The following is a 19,961-nucleotide window of genomic DNA, read 5'->3' as shown; positions in this document are numbered from 1 at the left end:
TTGAGGCCCCGAGAGTTATGTGACTAGAGTCATATAGTTAGAAAATGGCCAAGATGGTACTGAAATCTAGATCTAGTATTCTCTTTTATAGTATTAGAATTTATATGGAAGATTATACTTCAGTTCTTTGAATGCATTATCCTTCCCTCCCAAACATGTTATCAGAGGATTTTGAACATATCTTAAAGCTGATGGAATAATAGAATGACTCTCCTTGTACCTATTACCTGGCCCCAGTCCCCATTAACCCATGCCTAATCCTGCCCCATCCACTCCTTGTCTCTTGCTATTTTTTAGCGAACCCCAAACATGATATAATTTCATCCATATATATTTCACTATGTATTTCAGAAATGTAAGGATTCTCCTTTTGAAAATTGACGTAATCGATACTATTATCACACCTAAAAAATTAACAGCGATTCTTTACTATCATCAAATATCCAGTCAGTGTTCAAATTTCCAGTTACATCATACTCTTTCATGCCACTGTGCCTTTGCACATACTGTTCCCTTTGCTTTGTGTGCTTCCATTGCCACTCTTCTCTGCCTAGCTAAGTTTTAGTATTCAGTGCATGTCAACTCCTCTCGGAAGCTTTTATTGTCTCTTTACTCAAGTTAGATGTGCCTTCGCTGTTCCTATACAATCTCTACAAATCTCCAACAGAATATTTGCCAATTCAAAATGTATTTTTCACCACATGGATTGATGGATGGTGATTATATATACAGTATATGATTATATATATGCGATTAGGAGCCCTGGCAGCACAGTGATTAAGCACTCAGCTGCTAATTGAAAGCTTGGCGGTTTAAACCAACCAGCAGCTCAGCAGGAGAAAGATGTGGTAGTCTACTTCTGTAAAGATTACTGCCTTGGAAACCCTATGGGGCAGTTCTACTCTGTCCTATAAGGTCACTGTGAGTTGGGATCGACTCAACGGCACACAACTACAACATATGTATATGAAAACTTTCTACGTATTCAGAATCCACCCGTAGCTTGATGACACTTTGGATAAAACCCAAAATTCTTGCCTTATATGATCTATCCACTGCTTACCCTTGTCTTTTCTCATGCCATTTATTCCTTCTACTGCATCTTGTTTTAGTCAAGTTTGCCTTCCCTCAGTACTTTATATATGCTAAACTCTTTTATGTCTCAGAGCCTTTGCATATGTTATTCTCTTTGCCTAAAACACCCATTTCTTGATTTTCAGCCTGGCAAAATTTGGCTCCCTGGTCTCATTCTCCCTGTTATAATCTCTTACTGTATCCTTTACATTTCTTTGTAAGCTGACACAATTTGTAATTATATATTTATTTGGTGATTAGTTTCTGATTTTTTTTTCATAAATAGAACTCCATGTGATCAGGAACTTTGTCTATTTAGTTTACCACTTACCCTAGTGCCTAGTACAGTGCCTGGCATGTAGTAGAGGCTAGATATACACTGTCAAATATGTACAGTAAAACCTTTTTGGACTGTAAATTAATACATTTATTAGAAACAAAATAGTACTGTTCATATGTATAGAACCAATCTAAATAATTGTTTCTGGAATTGATTAACACTGCACAATTTCTGGGTCAGAAAAGAATCTGCCATTTAAGATAGGAAGCCAAGCAACTGGAAGGTTTTCTAGATATGATACATTTTAACTGTTAGGATACTGTGAATTCAGAAGTCTTTATAAAGTACCAAATTGTCATATGCTTGCCTGTGAGAAAAGCTTAAATATTTTGAATTACACTTTTATATTTAAATTAATTTTTTTCGAACATTTTAGAAACTGAAGATGATGAAGTGGCTGAAACTGTTTATAGAGATAGGAAGAGGCAGTTACCTTTGGAACTCACAGTGGAACTAACAGAAGAGACGTTTAACACAACAGTAATGGCTTCTGACAGCATAGTGCTCTTCTATGCTGGCTGTGAGTATGATCATTTAGAGGAGACTATCTATATTAACATACTAGAGCATTTAAAGTAGACAGATTTTATTTTTGCATTCTGTATATTGCACGTTCATGTTGTAAAATGACGGTTTTCATATGTCCCAGGTAGACCGCACAAGTTGAAACATTTGCTTATAACTGATGTAGGGTTGTAAAACTGATTATATCTGATTTACACATTGAAGGTTAATGATTAACTAGATGTTTAGTAGTAATTTAGAAAACTTATTGTGATTCAATCTAATGATTTTTGTATGCTAATAGTTCTTGTAGAAAGTATGTTGATTTTTGTGAGGCCTTGGTGATTCAGTGGTAGAATTGTCACCTTCCATGTGGGAGACTCTGGTTCGATTCCTGGGCAGTGCACCTCACGTGCAGCCACCACTTGTCAGTCAATGGAGGCTTTCATGTTGCTGTGATGCTTAATGGGTTTTAGTGGAGCTTGCAGACTAAGAGGGACTAGGAAGAAAGATCTGGCAATCTACTTCCAAAAATCAGCCAATGAAAACCCTACAGTTTTGCCATGTCATGTTGCTAACATGTCTGATTTGCATCTGATCATGGGGATGGTTTAGGACCGGACAGTGTTTCATTTTGTTGTTTATGGGGTCACCATGAGTCAGGGACCAGCTCAACGGCAGCTAACAACAAAACCCGCTGCCACTGAGTTGATTCTGACTCATACGACTCTATAAGATAGAGTGGAACTGCCTTATAAGATTTCCAGGGATCAGCTGGTGGATTTGAACTGCCAGCCTTTGGGTTAGCAACCATAGCTCTTAACTACTGCACCACCAGGGCATGAATGGCAGCTAATAACAACAAAAATGTATTTCTTATATATTCAAATAATAGTCATTCAACTATATTTTTTACAGTATGAATGCAGAAAATTAGTTTCATTTGGAACCCTCTATAAGTTTTTGGACAGAATGCTGAGTGCAATGTGCTAGGGTATTTCTTTTTCAGAAATAACAATTTTGGAAAATCTCATAAATTTATATGCTAGATATAAGTATGGATGCTTTAGAGATATACATGTTTGAATTTTTTAATTTTAATATAGGGGAAGCAGTATCCATGGCATTTCTGCAGTCATATCTTGATGTGGCAGTTAAATTGAAAGGTATTGTGTGCATAATTTTTTTCCTGATTCTGAGCTGTAGCTATTTCTAAAACATCGTTAATACTAATGATCTAGAAATCCACATAAAATTTTAGGTTATTATGATTGTGTCTCCAAGGTTAATTTAATGAACTAAGAGTCTCAGAAATAGTCAAAAGCATTCACTTGTCTTCATGGAACTGACTATAATAGAAAATAGAGAGTCCATGTAGTAGGTACACAGTCAATCCAATAAATAGCCTTTTTGGCTGAATCCATTCATTTGTAAACATTTATTGAGTGCCTGTTCTGTGCCAGTTACTATTAGCTACTGGAGATAAAAAGGTAAGACCCAGTCTCCTACAGCACTCATAGTCTAATGAAAGATCCAAGATCCCAGTTTCTTGAACCTATGTAATTAGCTCGTCATAGATAGGCTATTTCTCAGTAGGCAGAATCTTTTTATTTTAATTATTTTATGAAACTTGATCCAGTGGCAGCCAAAAAAAGAATTCAAGAAATGGACTTTAACTTAAAATGTCTATGCCATCATCCTAGAAAAGACATAACAAAAGTAGGGAGGCCTAGTAATAAGAGAGAGATGTGGTGGATAAGATGTATGTAATATTTTGTAATGATTTGAATAAGACAGAATGTATTATGCTTAGTATCTTTTACGTGATTTTCTCCTACTCTGTGTTTCTTGTAAATAGAAGCTATTATGGTTAAATAGGCTTGTTCTTGGTTACTCTAGGAATATATCTACCATCTACCTTTTTTGGGCACTTGCTTATAGGGGCTTTCAATGATTTTGTAAGTTGTTTATGGGCAGGCATTGAGTCTTATACCCAGCTCACTAGACTTAGCATACTGCCGTATGTTTCAGAATATCTACTTTTTAATAATTGTTGAATAAATAAATAAACTAATATAGTAGAGTATATTGACTTGTTTTTTCTAGTGGAAATCTATACTGGTTTTAAAGAACTGACTTTTGGTGTACCTCTTATTTATACATTAGGGACTTTTTGTGAACTCAAGAAATTGACTCTAGGAAGTCAGAGTTTTATAATAATTAAAAAATCAGAGATTCTGAAATTGATTTCAAGAACCATTTCTCTTTCATTTCCCAATCACATTTGATCTAACTTTTCATTATTTCATTAATGAGTTGAGGGATGATTAAGTCAGTAGATACTGTTATCCTGAATCTTTTTTTTTTCTTTTAAAGCAATTTCTGTTATTCTCTTTCAGACTGTCCTTTATAGTTGCAAGCTATGGACAGATTTAAGTTTCTTCTTTTTTAGGTTCTCCAGCTTTATTGGCAAATAAGTAGAAGAAAGGAAGGGAGGGGAAAATATGAACCATAATGAAATAATAATTGGGTAATGTCCTTTAATAGAATTAATTCTTTTCTCCTCACCCCCACTTATTTGGTTTGACACTGGATAAAAATAAAAAAAGGTTCTCCTACTTTATTCTCTGTTAATGACCAAACAGAGAGACTGCCTGCATCCTCAATGTGAGGGCTTGAGTTGTATGTGTTTGTAGAGTAAAAGAAATGCAGATAACCATCCTAGGACTTGCTTTCCTTTTTACTCAGTATGTATATTTTTTATTGTACTTTAGATGAAGGTTTACAGAACAAATAGTTTCTCATTGAACAGTCAGTACACATATTGTTTTATGACATTGTTTAACAACCCCATGACATGTGAACACTCTCCCTTCTCGACCTTGGGGGACCTTTTTTTTGGTGAAAATATACATAGCCAAAGTTACACCATTTCAAAAGTTTCTACATGTACAATTCAGTGACATCAATTGCATTCCTCCAGTTGTGCTGCTATTCTCACTATCCTTTTCCAAATTATTCCATCACCACACTCAGTATATTTTTTTATGAATAACAATCATTTCAATAATTAAATATCAGATAAATGGACTATTTTGGAAGTTCAGGGAGTTTAATGTAAAAGTGCTTAGTATAGGTAACTATAGTGTTTTGTGTATATGTTGAAGCCTATTCTATAACTTTGTAAATTAGGAAAATATTCTAATACTTTGGACAGTTAGGGCTGTAATCTGCCTTTCATGTTTGATTTCTTGAGAAAAAGCCATTTTTTATCTTAGTCTAGGATGATGATGAATATTTACTCAGTCACAAGGTGGCAGCAAATTTCAAGTTTTTATACTTACATGTTATCTGTATCTAAGATAATCTATTTTTTCCCCTTTACATTAGGAACCCTATTTTAAATTACTCCAATGATAAAGTATATGGGATATAATGCTGCAGCAGTCTTAGACTGTTAGCTATTTCTACTGAAACATGATTAAATACTGAAACTATTATACAGAGAAGAAAATTAAAAGTTTAAATTGTTAACTTCAATTTAAGTAGCCTTATAATACTTAATGACATGTCTGAGTGTTCTATTTCCAGTTTTAAAGATAACATCAAAGTTTTCAACTTGGGCTGTAGGAACAAGGAAATAATAAACATTTTTAGCAGTAGAAGGTATGTGAGGGTGCTTATTGAAGGAAAAGAACTATATCTGTAATAGTACAAGATTCCATACTTGGTTGGCAGGCTGTAATATGGTACTCTGTGTAAACAAACATCACTAAGTATTTATTGACTAAATGATTAAAGTAAAACATAAGGGAACTTTGTAGAGAAGCCATTTAGCAGATCTGATTTTGGAGGGAAATAAGAGTTTCTCTTCATTTATAAAAATACTCATATAATACTCAGGTGTTAACATACCCTACTGTAAAATTTTAAGATGTGTTTATGAAGAAATATCATTATACATTCCACACATTTTAATTGGGTGCATATTATTTAACAGACATTGTGTTAGGTACTGGAGATGTAGTAAATAAGACAGACTAGATCCTGCCTCTATTATCAAACAGATAGTTACCATTAAATCTAAAGTGAAAAGTTATTATGTCCATGAGATATAATCTAGAATCTTTTAAAATATAAAAGTAGATTTCAGTATTAAAAACTTCTGGTGATAAAATATTAAAATACTACATTTTATAATTATAATTCATATGGTTAGTTTACATTTAGGCTATATCCTAAATTGATATACAAAGATTCCTCTTTGATCTAATATGAAATTAAAGTCTAACATTAAAACTGGGAATTTTTGGCAGATTAACTGGTAGTGTGGGGCCATTAAGACTCTTAAGACCAGAAATTAAAGTTTATTTTTTATTATAATTTATTCTTTCCTTTGAGTAGCTGAGTTGTGTAGTGCTTATTCTATTTGGTTTTTGATCTTTTTCTACCCAGTGATTTACCCAGAGCTTTACATATTTTATTATAGAATGAGTAGGAATTTCTGTTTGTGATTCCACTATGGTTTTCTTAGGCTGAAAAGAAATTACAATATTTAGACATCCATAAACTCAGAAATGGGAAAGTCCAATTCCTGTAATATATAGTAATATGTAGTGTATAAAGATTAGATTCCTTTTTAAAAAAAATATGGATGTTCAGTGCTACAGTCTTTTGAATTAGAAAAAATTATTTCTGGATATAAGTAAAAAATGCAGTTACAATCTACATTTGCTTGATTTCCTTTGATTTGTGATAGTTTTAGGAGCTAATAGTAGCTCTACCATTGAGCTGCCATGCATTAGTAGTTTCTAACTGAATGCGTTACATGTTTCAGAGGGCTTGGTGTTGAAGGATTATATCACAAACATCCTAATTGCTTTTTCTGATTCAGCAGGTGGCACAGAGTGCTTATTAATAGTTGCAGAATTTAATTGAATTTAATTAAAAGATTTAATAATTCTACAGTGAAATTTATATCAAGGATATTTGGTATTTGCTCATTCTTTTAAATTAAGATTATGATGTTATACAGAAGGATATCGTCATTATTTTTTCTTATTGCATTATACGGAATACTTAAATTGTAAACAACTGAATTTTCTACATTAATATCTATAAAGGGTATGTTTTCCTTTCATTTAGGCACATCCAATATGTTACTTTCTAGAGTAAACTGTGGAGATTGGTCTGACGTATGTACTAAGCAAAATGTTACTGAATTTCCTTTTGTAAAGATGTACAAGAAAGGTGAGAACCCAGTGTCTTATGCTGGTATGCTAGGAACTGAAGATCTCCTAAAATTTATTCAGCTGTAAGTATTCAACTTCACGAGAAGATTTTTAAAAATTTAGGTTTATAAAACTTCTAATTCTCATGATATGTTGGCATACTTTGAATGGGTTAAGGAGGATACTAGAACTGAGATAGAATAAAGATGGATGAAGAGAGCCTATCCACATTTCATCATTTTTTTGGAAGATAGTAATAATTTTGTTTAATGAAGGTGATTTTTTTTAATAATAGTATTTAATTGTCTTTATTTTGTCAGATGTGTATCTTGTTTATAGTTTGCTAAGTTCAGTATGTTTGTTTTTACAAGCTTAAAAATGTCTCTAAAATTTAATTTTGAGTGCAGTCATATATTCCATTCAGCAACAGGATTTCATGTCCAGTGAACATAACATCTGTCCAAGAAGCAGAAGAATATTTAAGTGGGAAATTATTTGAAGACCTGCTCTCCTATTCTAGTGTGTCAGTACTGGGAATATTTAGCCCAACCATGACAAGAGGTAAGAAGAGTTGAGCTTTTAAATTACACAGTATATAGTTAGAAACTCATGGGTAACTAATTTTTAAAAAAGAATGAATATCCTTTTAAATTATAGAGAATTCAAGTTATAGATAATTTTGAAAATACAGAATTTAGAGAAAAATAAGAGTGTAATCATTCAAAGTACTGTTAAGTTTTTTTTTGTCTAATTGTGCTTTAGGTGGAAGTTTACAGCTCAAGTTAGTTTCTCATTCAAAAACTTATACACATTGTTTTGTGACATTAGTTGCAGTCCCCACAATGTGACGGCACTCTCCCCTTTCTGCCCCAGGTTTCCTGTGTCCATTTGTCCAGTTTTCTTGTCCCTTCCTGCCTTCTCATTTTGCTTTTGGGTAGGAATTGTCCATCTGGTCTCGTATATTTGATTGAACTAAGAAGCACATTCCTCACATGTGTTACTATTTGTTTTATAGGCCTGTCTAATCTTTGTCTGAAAAGTATGCTTCGGGAGTGATTTCAGTTCAGAGTTAGCAGAGTGTCCAGGGGACATAATTTCAGGTGTTCTTCCAGTCTCTGTCAGACCAGTAAGTCTGGTCTTTTGTGAATTTGAATTGTGTTTTATATTTTTCTCCTGCTCTGTCCGGGACCCTCTATTGTGATCCCTTTTAGAGCAGTCGGTGGTGGTAGCCAGGAACCGTCTTGTTCTTGTGGGCTCATGCTGGTGGAGGCTCTGTTTCATGTGATCTGTTAGTCCTTTGGGTTAATATTTTCCTTGTGTCTTTGGTTTTCTTCCTCCTCCTTTGCTCTGGATGGGATAGGACCAATGAATGTATCTTAGATGGCCTATGACAAGCTTTTAAGACCACAAACGCTACTCACCAAAATAGGATGCAGAACATTTTCTTTATGAACTGTGTTATGCCAGTTGACCTAGATGTCCCCCGATACTATGGTCCCCAGACCTCAGCCCCAGCAACCTGGTCCCTCAAGTTGTTTGAATATGTCTAGAAAACTTCTGTGTCTTTGCCTTAGTCAAGTTGTGCTGACTTCCCCTATGTATTGTGTGTTGTCTTTCCCTTCACCAAAATTGACTACTGTCTAGTTAGTAATTTCTCCTCTCCCTCCCTCCTCACCCTCATAACCATCAAAGAATGTTTTTTTTTTTTCTGTGTGTAAACCTTTTCTTGAGTTTTTATTGTTTTCCAAAGTGGTTGTAGCATTTTACATTCCCACCAATAGTGCGTAAGAGTTCCAGTCTCCCTGCAACCTCTCCAACATTCGTTGTCTGTTTTTTTCATTTGTGCCAGTATTGTCTGGGTGAGATGGTATCTCATTGTAGTTTTGATTTGCATTTCTCTAATGGCTAATGATCGTGAACATTTCTTTTTATGTCTGTTAGCCACTTGGATGTCTTCTTTGGTGAAGTGTCTGTTCATATCTTTTGCCCATTTTTAATTGGATTATTTGTCTTTTAGTTGTTGAGGTGTTGAAGTAGTTTGTAGATTTTAGAGATTAGACCCTTGTCGAATATGTTGTAGCCAAAATTTTTTTCCCAGTCTGTAGGTTCTCTTTTTACTCTTTTGGTGAAGTCTTTTGATGAGCATAAGTGTTTACTTTTTAGGAGCTCCCAGTTACCTAGTTTCTCTTCTGGTGTTTGTGTATTGTTAGTTATGGCTTGTATGCTATTTATGCCATGTATTAGGGCCCCTAGAGTTGTCTCTGTTTTTTCTTCCAAGGTCTTTATTTGTTTTAGGTTTTATATTTAGGTCTTTGATCCATTTTGAGTTAGTTTTTGTATATGGTCTGAGGTATGGATCTTGTTTCATTTTTTTAACAGATGGACATCCAGTTATGCTGGCATCATTTGTTAAAGAGACTGTCTTTTCCCCATTAAGTGGACTTTGGGCCTTTGTCAAATGCCAGCTGCTCATAGATGGATGGGTTTACGTCTGGGTTCTCAATTCTGTTCCACCTGTCTGTGTGTCTGTTGTACCAGTACCAGGCTGTTTTGACTATCGTGTCTGTATAATAGGTTCTAAGATCAGGTAATGTGAGGCCTCCCACTTTGTTCTTCTTCAGTAATACTTTGCTTATCCAAGGCCTCTTCCCTTTCCATATAAAGTTGATGATTTGTTTCTCCATCTCTTTAAAGAATGCTGTTGGAACTTGAATTGGGATTACATTGTATCTGTGGATCACTTCAGGTAGTAGTGACACTTTCATAATGTTGAGTTTTCCTATCCGTGAGCATGGTATGTTTTTCCACTTATGTAGGTCTCTTTTGGTTTCTTGCAGTAGTGTTTTGTAGTTTTCTTTATATGGATCTTTTATGTTGCTGTTTAGATTATTCCTAAGTATTTTATCTTCTTAGGCACTATTGTAAATGGTATTGATTTGCTGATTTCCTTTTCGAAGTTCTTTTTGTTGGCATAGGGGAATCCAACTGATTTTTGTTTATGTTAATCTTGTATTCTGCTACTTTGCTGCAATCTTCTATTGGTTCCAGTAGTTTTCTTGTGGATTCTTTGGGATTTTCTGTGTATAAGATCATACCCCTGTGAGTAGGGGTAGTTTTTCCTCTTCCTTACCAATTTGCATTCCCTTTATTTCCTTTTCTTACCTTATTTATCTAGCTAGCACTTCCAGCAAGATGTTGAATAAGAGCGGTGATAAAAGGTACCCTTGTCTGGTTCCCGTTCTCAAGGGGAATGCTTTCAGTTTCTCTCTGTTGAGAATGATGTTGACTATTGTTTTTCTATAAATGCCCTTTATTATGTTGAGGAATTTCCCTTCTATTCCTATTTTGCTGAGAGTTTTTATCAGGAATGGGTGTTGGACTTTGTCAAATGCCTTTTCTGAGTTCGTTGAGAAGATCATGTGATTCTTTTGTTTTATTTATGTGGTGAATTACATTGATTGATTTTCTAATGTTGAACCATCCTTGCATACCTGGTATGAATCCCACTTGGTCATGATGTCCACTTGAGTGTGTAGTCAGGGGCATAGTGCAGCCAGTCCTTGGGCACCTGGTACCATTGGCTGGAGGGATTGGGGGATGCCACTGGTTCTCAGGCCCCCATTGTGGGTGGCTGGGTGGAATGGGTCTTACCCCCGGCCCTCAGGCACCTGTGTGGGTGGTAGTGGCCCCTTCTCATGGGGTGGGGCAGTGGTGAATGCCACAGATCTGCAGCTCTTGCTTAGCTGCTGCAAATGGGCTTCAGTTGGGGGTCATGCCTGCCTTGCCCTAATGAGAGCGTGGTATGTCAGCTCCGCCGGTAAGGCACCGGTGCAGGTGATCAGCAGAGGCGAAGGGCACTGCAAGTCTGTGGACCTCCTGCACCAGTGGCTGGGCTGAGAGGTAGGTGCCTCGTACCGGGCCGAGAGCTACCAGCTTAGGGGGTGGGGCAGTGTCGAATGCCACAGATCTGCAGCTCCCACGTGACTAAGTGAAAAAGGGCTTCAGCTGGGAACCCTGCCTGCTTTGTCCTAATGAGCATGTGCTGTGCCTGGGTTGGCCAGCAAGGCACTGGTGCGGGTAATCAGTGGGGTGAAGGGTGCTGCAAGTCTGTGGATCCCCTATGCCAGTGGTTGGGCAAAGAGGCGTGCATCTCAGACTGGGCCAAGGGCTGTTGGCTTAGCGGGCAGGGTGGTGTCAAATGTCGCAGATTTGCAGCTCCCACTTGGCTGCTGCAGGTGAAAATGGGCTTCATCCGGGAACTCTGTCCACCATATGTTAGGGTGGGTGTGCTGTGGGGACTCGGCCAGCAAGGCACTGGTGCGGGTGATTGGAGTCGGTAGAGGGTGCTGCAAGCCCATGGACTCCATGTGCCAGTGGCTGGGTGAAGGGGTGGGCACCTCTGGACCGAGGCCACGAGTTCCCGGCTTAGAGTGCATGGTGATGTTGAATGCCGCTGGACTGGCATCAAAGCAGGGAGAGGAATGGAGAGGGTGAGTGAGTGCTCCTTGCCCACGGAGCTCTGGTGGGGGTGGGTTGTGGTACACGTGTTGGGTTGGGAGCATGCACTTGACTTTTGCAGATCTGGAATCACTTGTATTTGATACTGGAGGTACATGCAGAGTTGTTCCTGCTTAGCTGCACCAGATGAGGTGGGTTTTGGCTTGGAATGCTGCTGCTTGTCTCATTATGTCCACACTGTGCAGGTTCAGCTAGCAAAACACTGGTGATCTAGTGATCCTAAATTCTCTGTTTCTGCTGTTTTTGAATTGTCTCTCCTTCCTCCTGTTGCTTGGTCGGATTCTTCAGCTTTGCGTTTGATGCTTAGGGTTTCTAGATTGTCATATATATCTGATTGTTTTTCTGGGTCTTTGTTGTAAGAGGGACAACATCGAAGCATCTGACTATTCTGCCATCTTGGCCCTGCCTCTTGCTGTTAAGTTTTGATGTTTATTTCCTTCCATCTTTTTTCTATGTACCAGTGTATTGCATATTTATATACATTTTAATGTAATTAGGCTAATACAATATATGCGGATTAGTATCTTGCTGTTCTAAGATTGCGTTGGTCCATTTTCCCCCAGTTTGTTGTTTGTTTTTTAACTTTATTTAATAATAATTTTATATTTAGCAGGTTTAATTTTACTTTCAAATTTCTTTATTTTGTGATTTCTCCCATTGCCTTTAGGTATAGATAATCTTTGTCATGCTTGTATCAGTTAATTTTTACTATTTTCTTTTTGCTTTAATTTAAAATGTTTTCTTGCTCTAATTTATATTCTTGCTGTGAATGCATTTTTCCTTTTTTATGTCTAACCATGTAGTCTTTTAATGCATAATGTAAGATTTACCAGTTGACATCAAGCTGATTCTGACTCACAGCAACCCCATGAGTAAGAGTAGGACTGTGCTCCATAGGGTTTTCAATGGCTGATTTTTCAGAAGTAGACTGACAGGCCTTTCTTCCGAGGTGTCCCTGGGTGACTTGAACCGCCATCCTTTTGGTTAACAACTGAGCACGTTAACCATTTGTACCACCCAGAAACTCCTATGATACAAGATTAGAGGCTAAATTTGTTTTGCCTGAATAGGTAACAATTGTTTTTATTTTTTCCTCTAATTATTCCATCATCATCATATATTAAATTTACACATACATATATATATTTTTAAGTATTTTCTATTTTATTCACTTTTCCATCTCTTGATACTTAATCTATTGGTTTGATGATACATGTTGAATATATATATGAGTGTTCAGTTCTCTTATTTGTCTTTTTTTACATTTTCTTTTGCCTGTTGACTCTTCCTGGTGAACTTTAGCCATTTAAATTTATTATCTTCATAAATAGAATTTACGCCTCTTGTTTTGTGCTTCATTGGTGTTTCTTTTTTTCTTCTCTCTCCCTTTCTTTTTTTCTTTATGGAGTGTATTTCCTTTGCTCTTATTTTCTCCAGGACTAGGGAAGATGTTCTTAATAAAACATATTTGAGCCTGTAGACTCAAAGAACGTATCAATGATTTTGACTGTCTCTATGGAAGATGAAGATGTTTGGCATCTTTTTAATTTCTTCTATGGTCTTTTTCTCCTTATGAGTCTCTATGGTCTCATATTATGGATGCAGGTGTCATCCTTGCTGAGCTTTTATTGTTATTTTTTGCATTATGTATTTTCCCTTTCAAAAACTTCTGCATTTATTTTTCCAACATTTTATTTTGAAAATGTTCAAACATTCCACAAAGTTCAAAGAATTTTACCGTGAGCACCCATATACCCACCACCTAGACTCTACTATTAACATTTTAACTGTACTTGCACATACCTGTACATCTATTTGTCCCTCTGTCCATCTATTAATTCATCTTATTTTTTGATGCATTTTAAAGTAATTTTCTTGTATTCAGTTTTGATACAATGCATATAGTAATTATTTTGACTTTGATATTTTTACATGACATCAGAGCCTGCTGTGCTCTTTTAATATCTCAACTTCTTCATTCTTAGACTCTTACTCTATCTCTTGCTTCATAGGAATGTGTCTTTTAGTAAGTTTTTAATAAAGGGTACATCTAGGGTATTTTTTTTTAACTAATAGTATGTCTGAGAATATTATTCTGTTGTCTTTGCACATGGGTGGCCTCTTGACTGGGTAACAATAACCCATAGTGTTTTCTTCACTTATATGTTGGCTCTTACCATTTATCTATCAAACCTCTTCCCTTCCTTTTTTCTTTTAAGATAAATTTCAAATTCTGAATGAAATCTTTTAAGAATATTTGTATGGGAAGAAGACTTCCATGTCTAGCATTATATTTGTGTATAGTAGATACTAATAACTACTTACTAAATTTTGCTTTTTACAAATTTCTGTCTAGTAATTGCTTTACTCTACCACATTTTCAAAACCCTTTAAAATAAGAACCAAAATTACTTACTAAAAAGGAATAATCAGAATATTAATGTGTGCCCTCTGGCTTACCATCTTGCAAGGCGAAATCCTAGAGAACATAGCTTTTTAATAAGTCCCTGGGTGATGCAAACAACGCTCTTGGCTACTAACTAAAAAGTTGGCAGTTCGAGTTTGCCCAGAGGTGTCTTGAAAGAGCTGGTGGTCTACTTTGTAAAAATCAACCATTGAAAACCGTATGAAGCACAGTTCTACTTTGATACACATGGAAGTCACCATGAGTTGGAATTGACTTTTGACTGGACAACAACTTTTTTTTTTTTTTAACCTTTATGAAAAATTGTGGAGTGAGTCTGTTTTACTCCTTCAACTTTCTTTTTCTAAAACTTTTGTTCTCAATGTTGACTTTGCTTTCCATTTACCTCAGGTGCCTGGTGCTCTGAGTTCTCATTTATTATTTACACTGGGACTGCTTCCAAAAAGATTTTAAGTCTTCAGATAATAAAGTACGCAAGTGGAATAAAATCATGAGAACCAGGGTAAAAGTCAGGCAATAAAAGAGTAGGTGATAATTATGCTAGAAAACATTGTAGTTTATAATAAAACTTTGCCCTGTGCAGTCTGGTAGCAACTACAAACAGAAAGATGAAATTTTTGCCTCCTTATCATCAGTATATAATAAAGGGCAACATACAAGCTACGATGCTGATTTATCCATAGGGAAAACTTTTTCCTGATTGTAAATGCCGAGAGAAATTTTTCGTACTGTTTTTATATAAGGTATCAACATACACAGGAACAGTGTATTTGATCACATTTCTATAAAAATGAAGATAACATTTATACGTAGTTATTTTTCGACAAAAGCTAAAAGCATAATGTTAAATTATAGTTATATAAAAATAGTTCTGGTATGTCAAAATGATGTCTGGATATGATGCTTTTTTATTTTTTTTTGTGGGTTGGTTCATTATTTCTAGCCTTTTCAGTCAGGTATTAGTTTCTCTTGACTTTTTGTTTGCTTGTATGTTTTTGTTTTTTGCAGACTTTCACATTATGGTAGCTGGACTTTCTGCATCTATTTTTTGATTCAAAAAATGTATAATGATAAAAGCTACTATTCATTAACATTTATATATAACTTTGTGTTTTAATAATAAAAGCTAGCTACTAACATTATTGAGCACTTATTTTGTATCAGATGTTGATTTGTTGTTCGTACAGAGTCCAATAGTTTGAAGGTCAATGTAATGTGAGTTCCCTGAGGGCACAGGTCTTTGTCTCCTTTGTTCACTGGGACTTCTCCAGTACCCAGGATAGTGTCTGGCACATGGTAGGCACTCTGTAAATAATTGTTGAATAAATTGACTGGGAATCTTTGATCAAAAGGAATGGTTAATTAGTAGTTCTTCTTTGCATAGTAGTACCACAGGGCTTTTAATAAGAGGTTCACAGCAAGCAAAGTTCCGACTAAGTACCTGGAATACCAATTTATCTTTGATTTTGAGTGAAAGGCAGTCTGTATGCTCTAAATCAGCAGTTTTCAACTTTATTTCTAACACACCATGATAGATGCATTCTTGTTGGAAAGGAATGTGCGTAATTTCTTTTTCTGTAAGCTATAACTTCATGCCTTTCTCTCCTGTTCAGAGAAGCCTATCAGAATATGAGTGTGTTCTTGTTAATAAAAAAATAAGAGAGAGAGAAGAAACTAAATAATTCGTAAACTACTTTTTAGCAAGAGATTATTTGTAACACACCTAACAAGTGATTTTGACTTTGTCTAGATATCAGAGTAGGAAATTATTTTCTGCTATAAACCTTAAATGTCTGCTTAATCAGAAGCAGAGGTCATTTGAAAGAAAAGGCCCCCCACCATTTAGATATATATAAGATATATATATATATACACACACACATATATATGTATATATATGTATATATATATGCAAGTTAAAGCTAAAAAGATGCACAATCTTGGAGTAGTGTTGTTGTCAGGTGCTGTTGAGTAAGTTCCGACTCACGGCCACGCTATGTGCTACAGAACGAAACACTGCCAGGTCCTGCGCCACGCTCACAATTGTTATTATGCTGGAGTACATTGTTGCAGCCACTGTGTCAGTCCATCTCACTGAGGGTCTTCCTCTTTTTCACTGACCCTCTACTTTACTAAGCATGATGTCTTTCTCCAGGGACTGATCCCTCCTGATAACATGTCCAAAGGATGTAAGACGTAGTCTCACCATCCTTGCTTCTGAGGAGCATTCTGGCTGTACTTCTTCCAAGATAGATTTGTTCATTCTTTTGGCAGTCCATGGTATATTCAATATTTTTTGCCAACACCACAATTTCAAAGGTGTCAGTTTTTCTTCGATCTTCCTTATTTATTGTCCAGCTTTCACATGCATATGATGAAATTGAAAATACCATGGCTTGGGTCAGGCACACCTTAGTCTTCAAGGTGACATCTTTGCTTTTCAACACTTTAAAGAGGTCTTTTGCAGCAGATTTGCCCAGTGCAGTGCATCTTTTGATTTCTTGACTGCTGCTTCCGTGGGTGTTGATTGTGGATCCAAGTAAAATGAAATACTTGACAACTTCAATCTTTTCTTCACTTATCATGATGTTGATTATTGGTCCATTTTGTGAGGATTTTTGTTTTCTTTATGTTGAGGTGTAATCCATACGGAAGGCTGTGGTTTTTAATCTTCATCAGTAAGTGCTTCAGGTCCTCTTCACTTTCAGCAGGCAAGGTTGTGTCATCTGCATAATGCATGTTGTGAATGAGTCTTCCTCCAATCCGATGCCCCGTTCTCCTTCATAAAGTCCGGCTTCTTGGATTATTTTCTCAGCATACAGATTGAATAGGTACGGTGAAAGGATACAACCCTGATGCACACCTTTCCTGATGGTAAACCACGCATTATCCCCTTGTTCTGTTCGAACGACTGCTTCTTGATCTATGTATAGGTTCCTCATGAGCACAATTAAGTGTCCTGGAATTCCCATTCTTCTCAATGTTATCCATAATTTGTTATGATCCACACAGTTGAATGCCTTTGCGTAGTCTGTAAAACACAGGTAAACATCTTTCTGATATTCTCTGCTTTCAGCCAGGATCCATCTGACATCAGCAATGATATCCCTGGTTCCATATCCTCTTCTGAATCCAGCCTGAATTTCTGGCAGTTTCCTGTCGATATACTGCTGCAGCCACTTTTGAATGATCTCCAGCAAAATTTTACTTGCATGTGATATTATGATATTGTTTGATAATTTCCACATTCGGTTGGATCACCTTTCTTGGGAATAGGCATAAATATGGATCTCTTCCCATCGGTTGGCCAGGTAGTTGTCTTCCAAATTTCTTGGCATAGATGAGCGAGCGCTTCCAGCGCTGCATCTGTTTGTTGAAACATCTCAATTGGTACTCTGTCAATTTCTGGAGACTTGTTTTTCACTAGTGCCTTCAGTGCAGCTTGGACTTCTTCCTTCAGTACCATGGGTTCCTGATCATATGCTACCTCTTGAAATGGTTGAACGTTGACCAATCCTTTTTGGTATGATAACTCTGTATTCTTTCCATCTTCTTTTGATGCTTTCTGCATTGTTTAATATTTTCCCCATGGAATCCTTCATTATTATAACTTGAGGCATGAATTTTTTCTTCAGTTCTTTCAGCTTGAGAAATGCTGACCGTGTTCTTCCCTTTTGGGTTTCTGTCTCTATCTCTTTGCACATGTCATTATAGTACTTTGTCTTCTCGAGCCACCTTTTGAAATCTTCTGTTCAGCTCTTTCATTTCATCATTTCCTCCTTTTGCTTTAGCTACTCAATGTTCGAGAACAAGCTTCAGAGTCTCTTCTGATATCCAGCCTGGTCTTTTCTTTCCTTCCTGTCTTTTTAATGACCTTTTGCTTTCTTCATGTATGATGTCCTTGATGTCATTCTGTAACTCATCTGGTCTTTGGTCATTAGTGTTCAGTGTGTCAAATGTATTCTTGAGATGATCTCTAAATTCAGATGAGATATACTGAAGGTCATACTTGGGCTCTTTTGGACTTGTTTTAATTTTATTCAGTTTCAACTTGAACCTGCATATGAGCGGTTGATGGTTTGTTCTGCAGTTGGCCCTTGGCCTTGTTCTGACTGATGATATTGAGCTTCTCCATCGTCTCTTTCCACAAATGCAGTTGATTTGATTTGTGTATTCTGTCTGGCGAGATCCACATGTTTAGTCGCTGTTTATGATGATGAAAAAAGGTATTTGCAATGAGGAAGTCGTTGGTCTTTCAAAATTCTGTCATGCACTCTCCGACATCGTTTCTATCACCAAGGCTATATTTTCCAACTGCCGATCCTTCTTTGTTTCCAACTTTCGCGTTCCAATCACCAGTAATTATCAGTATATCTTGATTGCATGTTTGATAAATTTCAGACTTCAGAAGCTGGTAAAAATCTTAAATTTCTTCATCTTCGGCCTTAGTGGTTGGTGCGTAAACTTGAATAATAGTTGTATTAACTGGTGTTCCTTGTAGGCTTATGGATATTATCCTATCACTGACAGCATGGTACTTCAGGATAGATCTTGAAATGTTCTTTTTGACGATGAATGCAATGCCATTCTTCTTCAAGCTGTCATTCCCGGCGTAGTAGACCATATGATATTCTGATTCAAAATGGCCAATACCGGTCCATTTCAGCTCACTGATGCCTAGGATATCAATGTTTATTTGTCCATTTCATTTTTGACGATTTCCAGTTTTCCTAGATTCATACTTTGTACATTCCACGTTCCGATTATTCATGGATGTTTGCAGCTGTTTCTTCTCCTTTTGAGTCATGCTGTATCAGTAAATGAAGGTCCCGAAAGCTTGACTCCATCCATGTCATTAAGGTCGACTCTACTCTGAGGAGGCAGCTCTTCCCCAGGCTCTCTCGAGTGCCTTCCAACCTGGGTGGCTCATCTTCCAGCACTATATCAGACAATGTTCTGCTGCTATTCATAAGGTTTTCACTGGCTAATTCTTTTCAGAAGTAGACTGCTGGGTCCTTCTTCCTAGTCTGTCAGCTCAGCTCTGCTATGGGTGACCCTGCTGGTATCTGAATACCAGTGGCATAACTTCCAGCATCACAGCAACACGGAAGCCCCCACAGTATGACAAACTGACAGACATATGGGGACTTGGAGTAGTAGACAACATAATATGAAATTCACATGTGCATGTTCTAGATGACATTATTTTTGTAACCATGGCTGATGATGCAGTGGAAGCTCACCTATCCCTCTTTTGACTTAAACACACAGCTAAAACTATCTTCCTTCAATTCTTCAAATCCTATTTGAAGCAAGTGAACTTAATTTTCACATGTTAAGACCAAACTTCTCAAATTTCTTCCTGACAGGTGGTTAGGTACTTACAGTATGTGTTCATTATCAGTTTGATGAAGAGTTTTATTTTTGTTTTGTTTTGATTTTTGCTAAAAATCTTAGACGTACAGGTCAAATGTTGGATGTCTGGTTAAAACAGTTTGAAGACTATAGAGGAGAATCACCTAACAAAGAAACAAATCAAAAGTAGTTAGATGAGTTAAAGATTTAGAATAGGGAGGATGTATTCCATTCTATAACATTAAATTCTTTGACACCATTTGCACTATTACCTATTGTTTTTGGTTATTTTCTTTTTTTTGCAGTAGCTTTTTTTTAAATTGTACTTTAGGTGAAGGTTTACAGAACAGATGGTTTCTCATTAAACAGTCAGTACACATATTGTTTTATGACATTGGTTAACAACCCCACAACATGTCAGCACTCTCTCTTCTCGACCTTTTTTTTTTTTTTGGTGAAAATATACATAGCCAAAGATACACCATTTCAGAAATTTCTACATGCACAATTCAGT

The 19,961-nt window shown here is 36.4% G+C and overlaps 1 protein-coding gene across 7 annotated transcripts in view; it reads left to right on the top strand.

Annotated features, from left to right (window-relative positions):
* The window catches only part of TXNDC16 (thioredoxin domain containing 16), a 119,740-nt gene that overhangs the window by 59,850 nt on the left and 39,929 nt on the right, over window positions 1–19,961 (top strand). For all 7 annotated transcript variants that reach the window (XM_023726186.1, XM_023726187.1, XM_023726188.1 and 4 more), the window contains 4 exons: window positions 1,791–1,934; window positions 3,025–3,084; window positions 7,064–7,232; window positions 7,574–7,710. In XM_023726186.1, the coding sequence (XP_023581954.1) occupies window positions 1,791–1,934; window positions 3,025–3,084; window positions 7,064–7,232; window positions 7,574–7,710 (510 nt within the window). The remainder of the gene's footprint in view (window positions 1–1,790; window positions 1,935–3,024; window positions 3,085–7,063; window positions 7,233–7,573; window positions 7,711–19,961) is intronic.

This window comes from Trichechus manatus, unplaced genomic scaffold (assembly GCF_000243295.1).
Source record: "Trichechus manatus latirostris isolate Lorelei unplaced genomic scaffold, TriManLat1.0 scaffold00010, whole genome shotgun sequence".
In the NCBI taxonomy this organism is placed as follows: Eukaryota; Metazoa; Chordata; class Mammalia; order Sirenia; family Trichechidae; genus Trichechus; species Trichechus manatus.
This window is presented reverse-complemented; position numbering and strand designations above follow the sequence as displayed.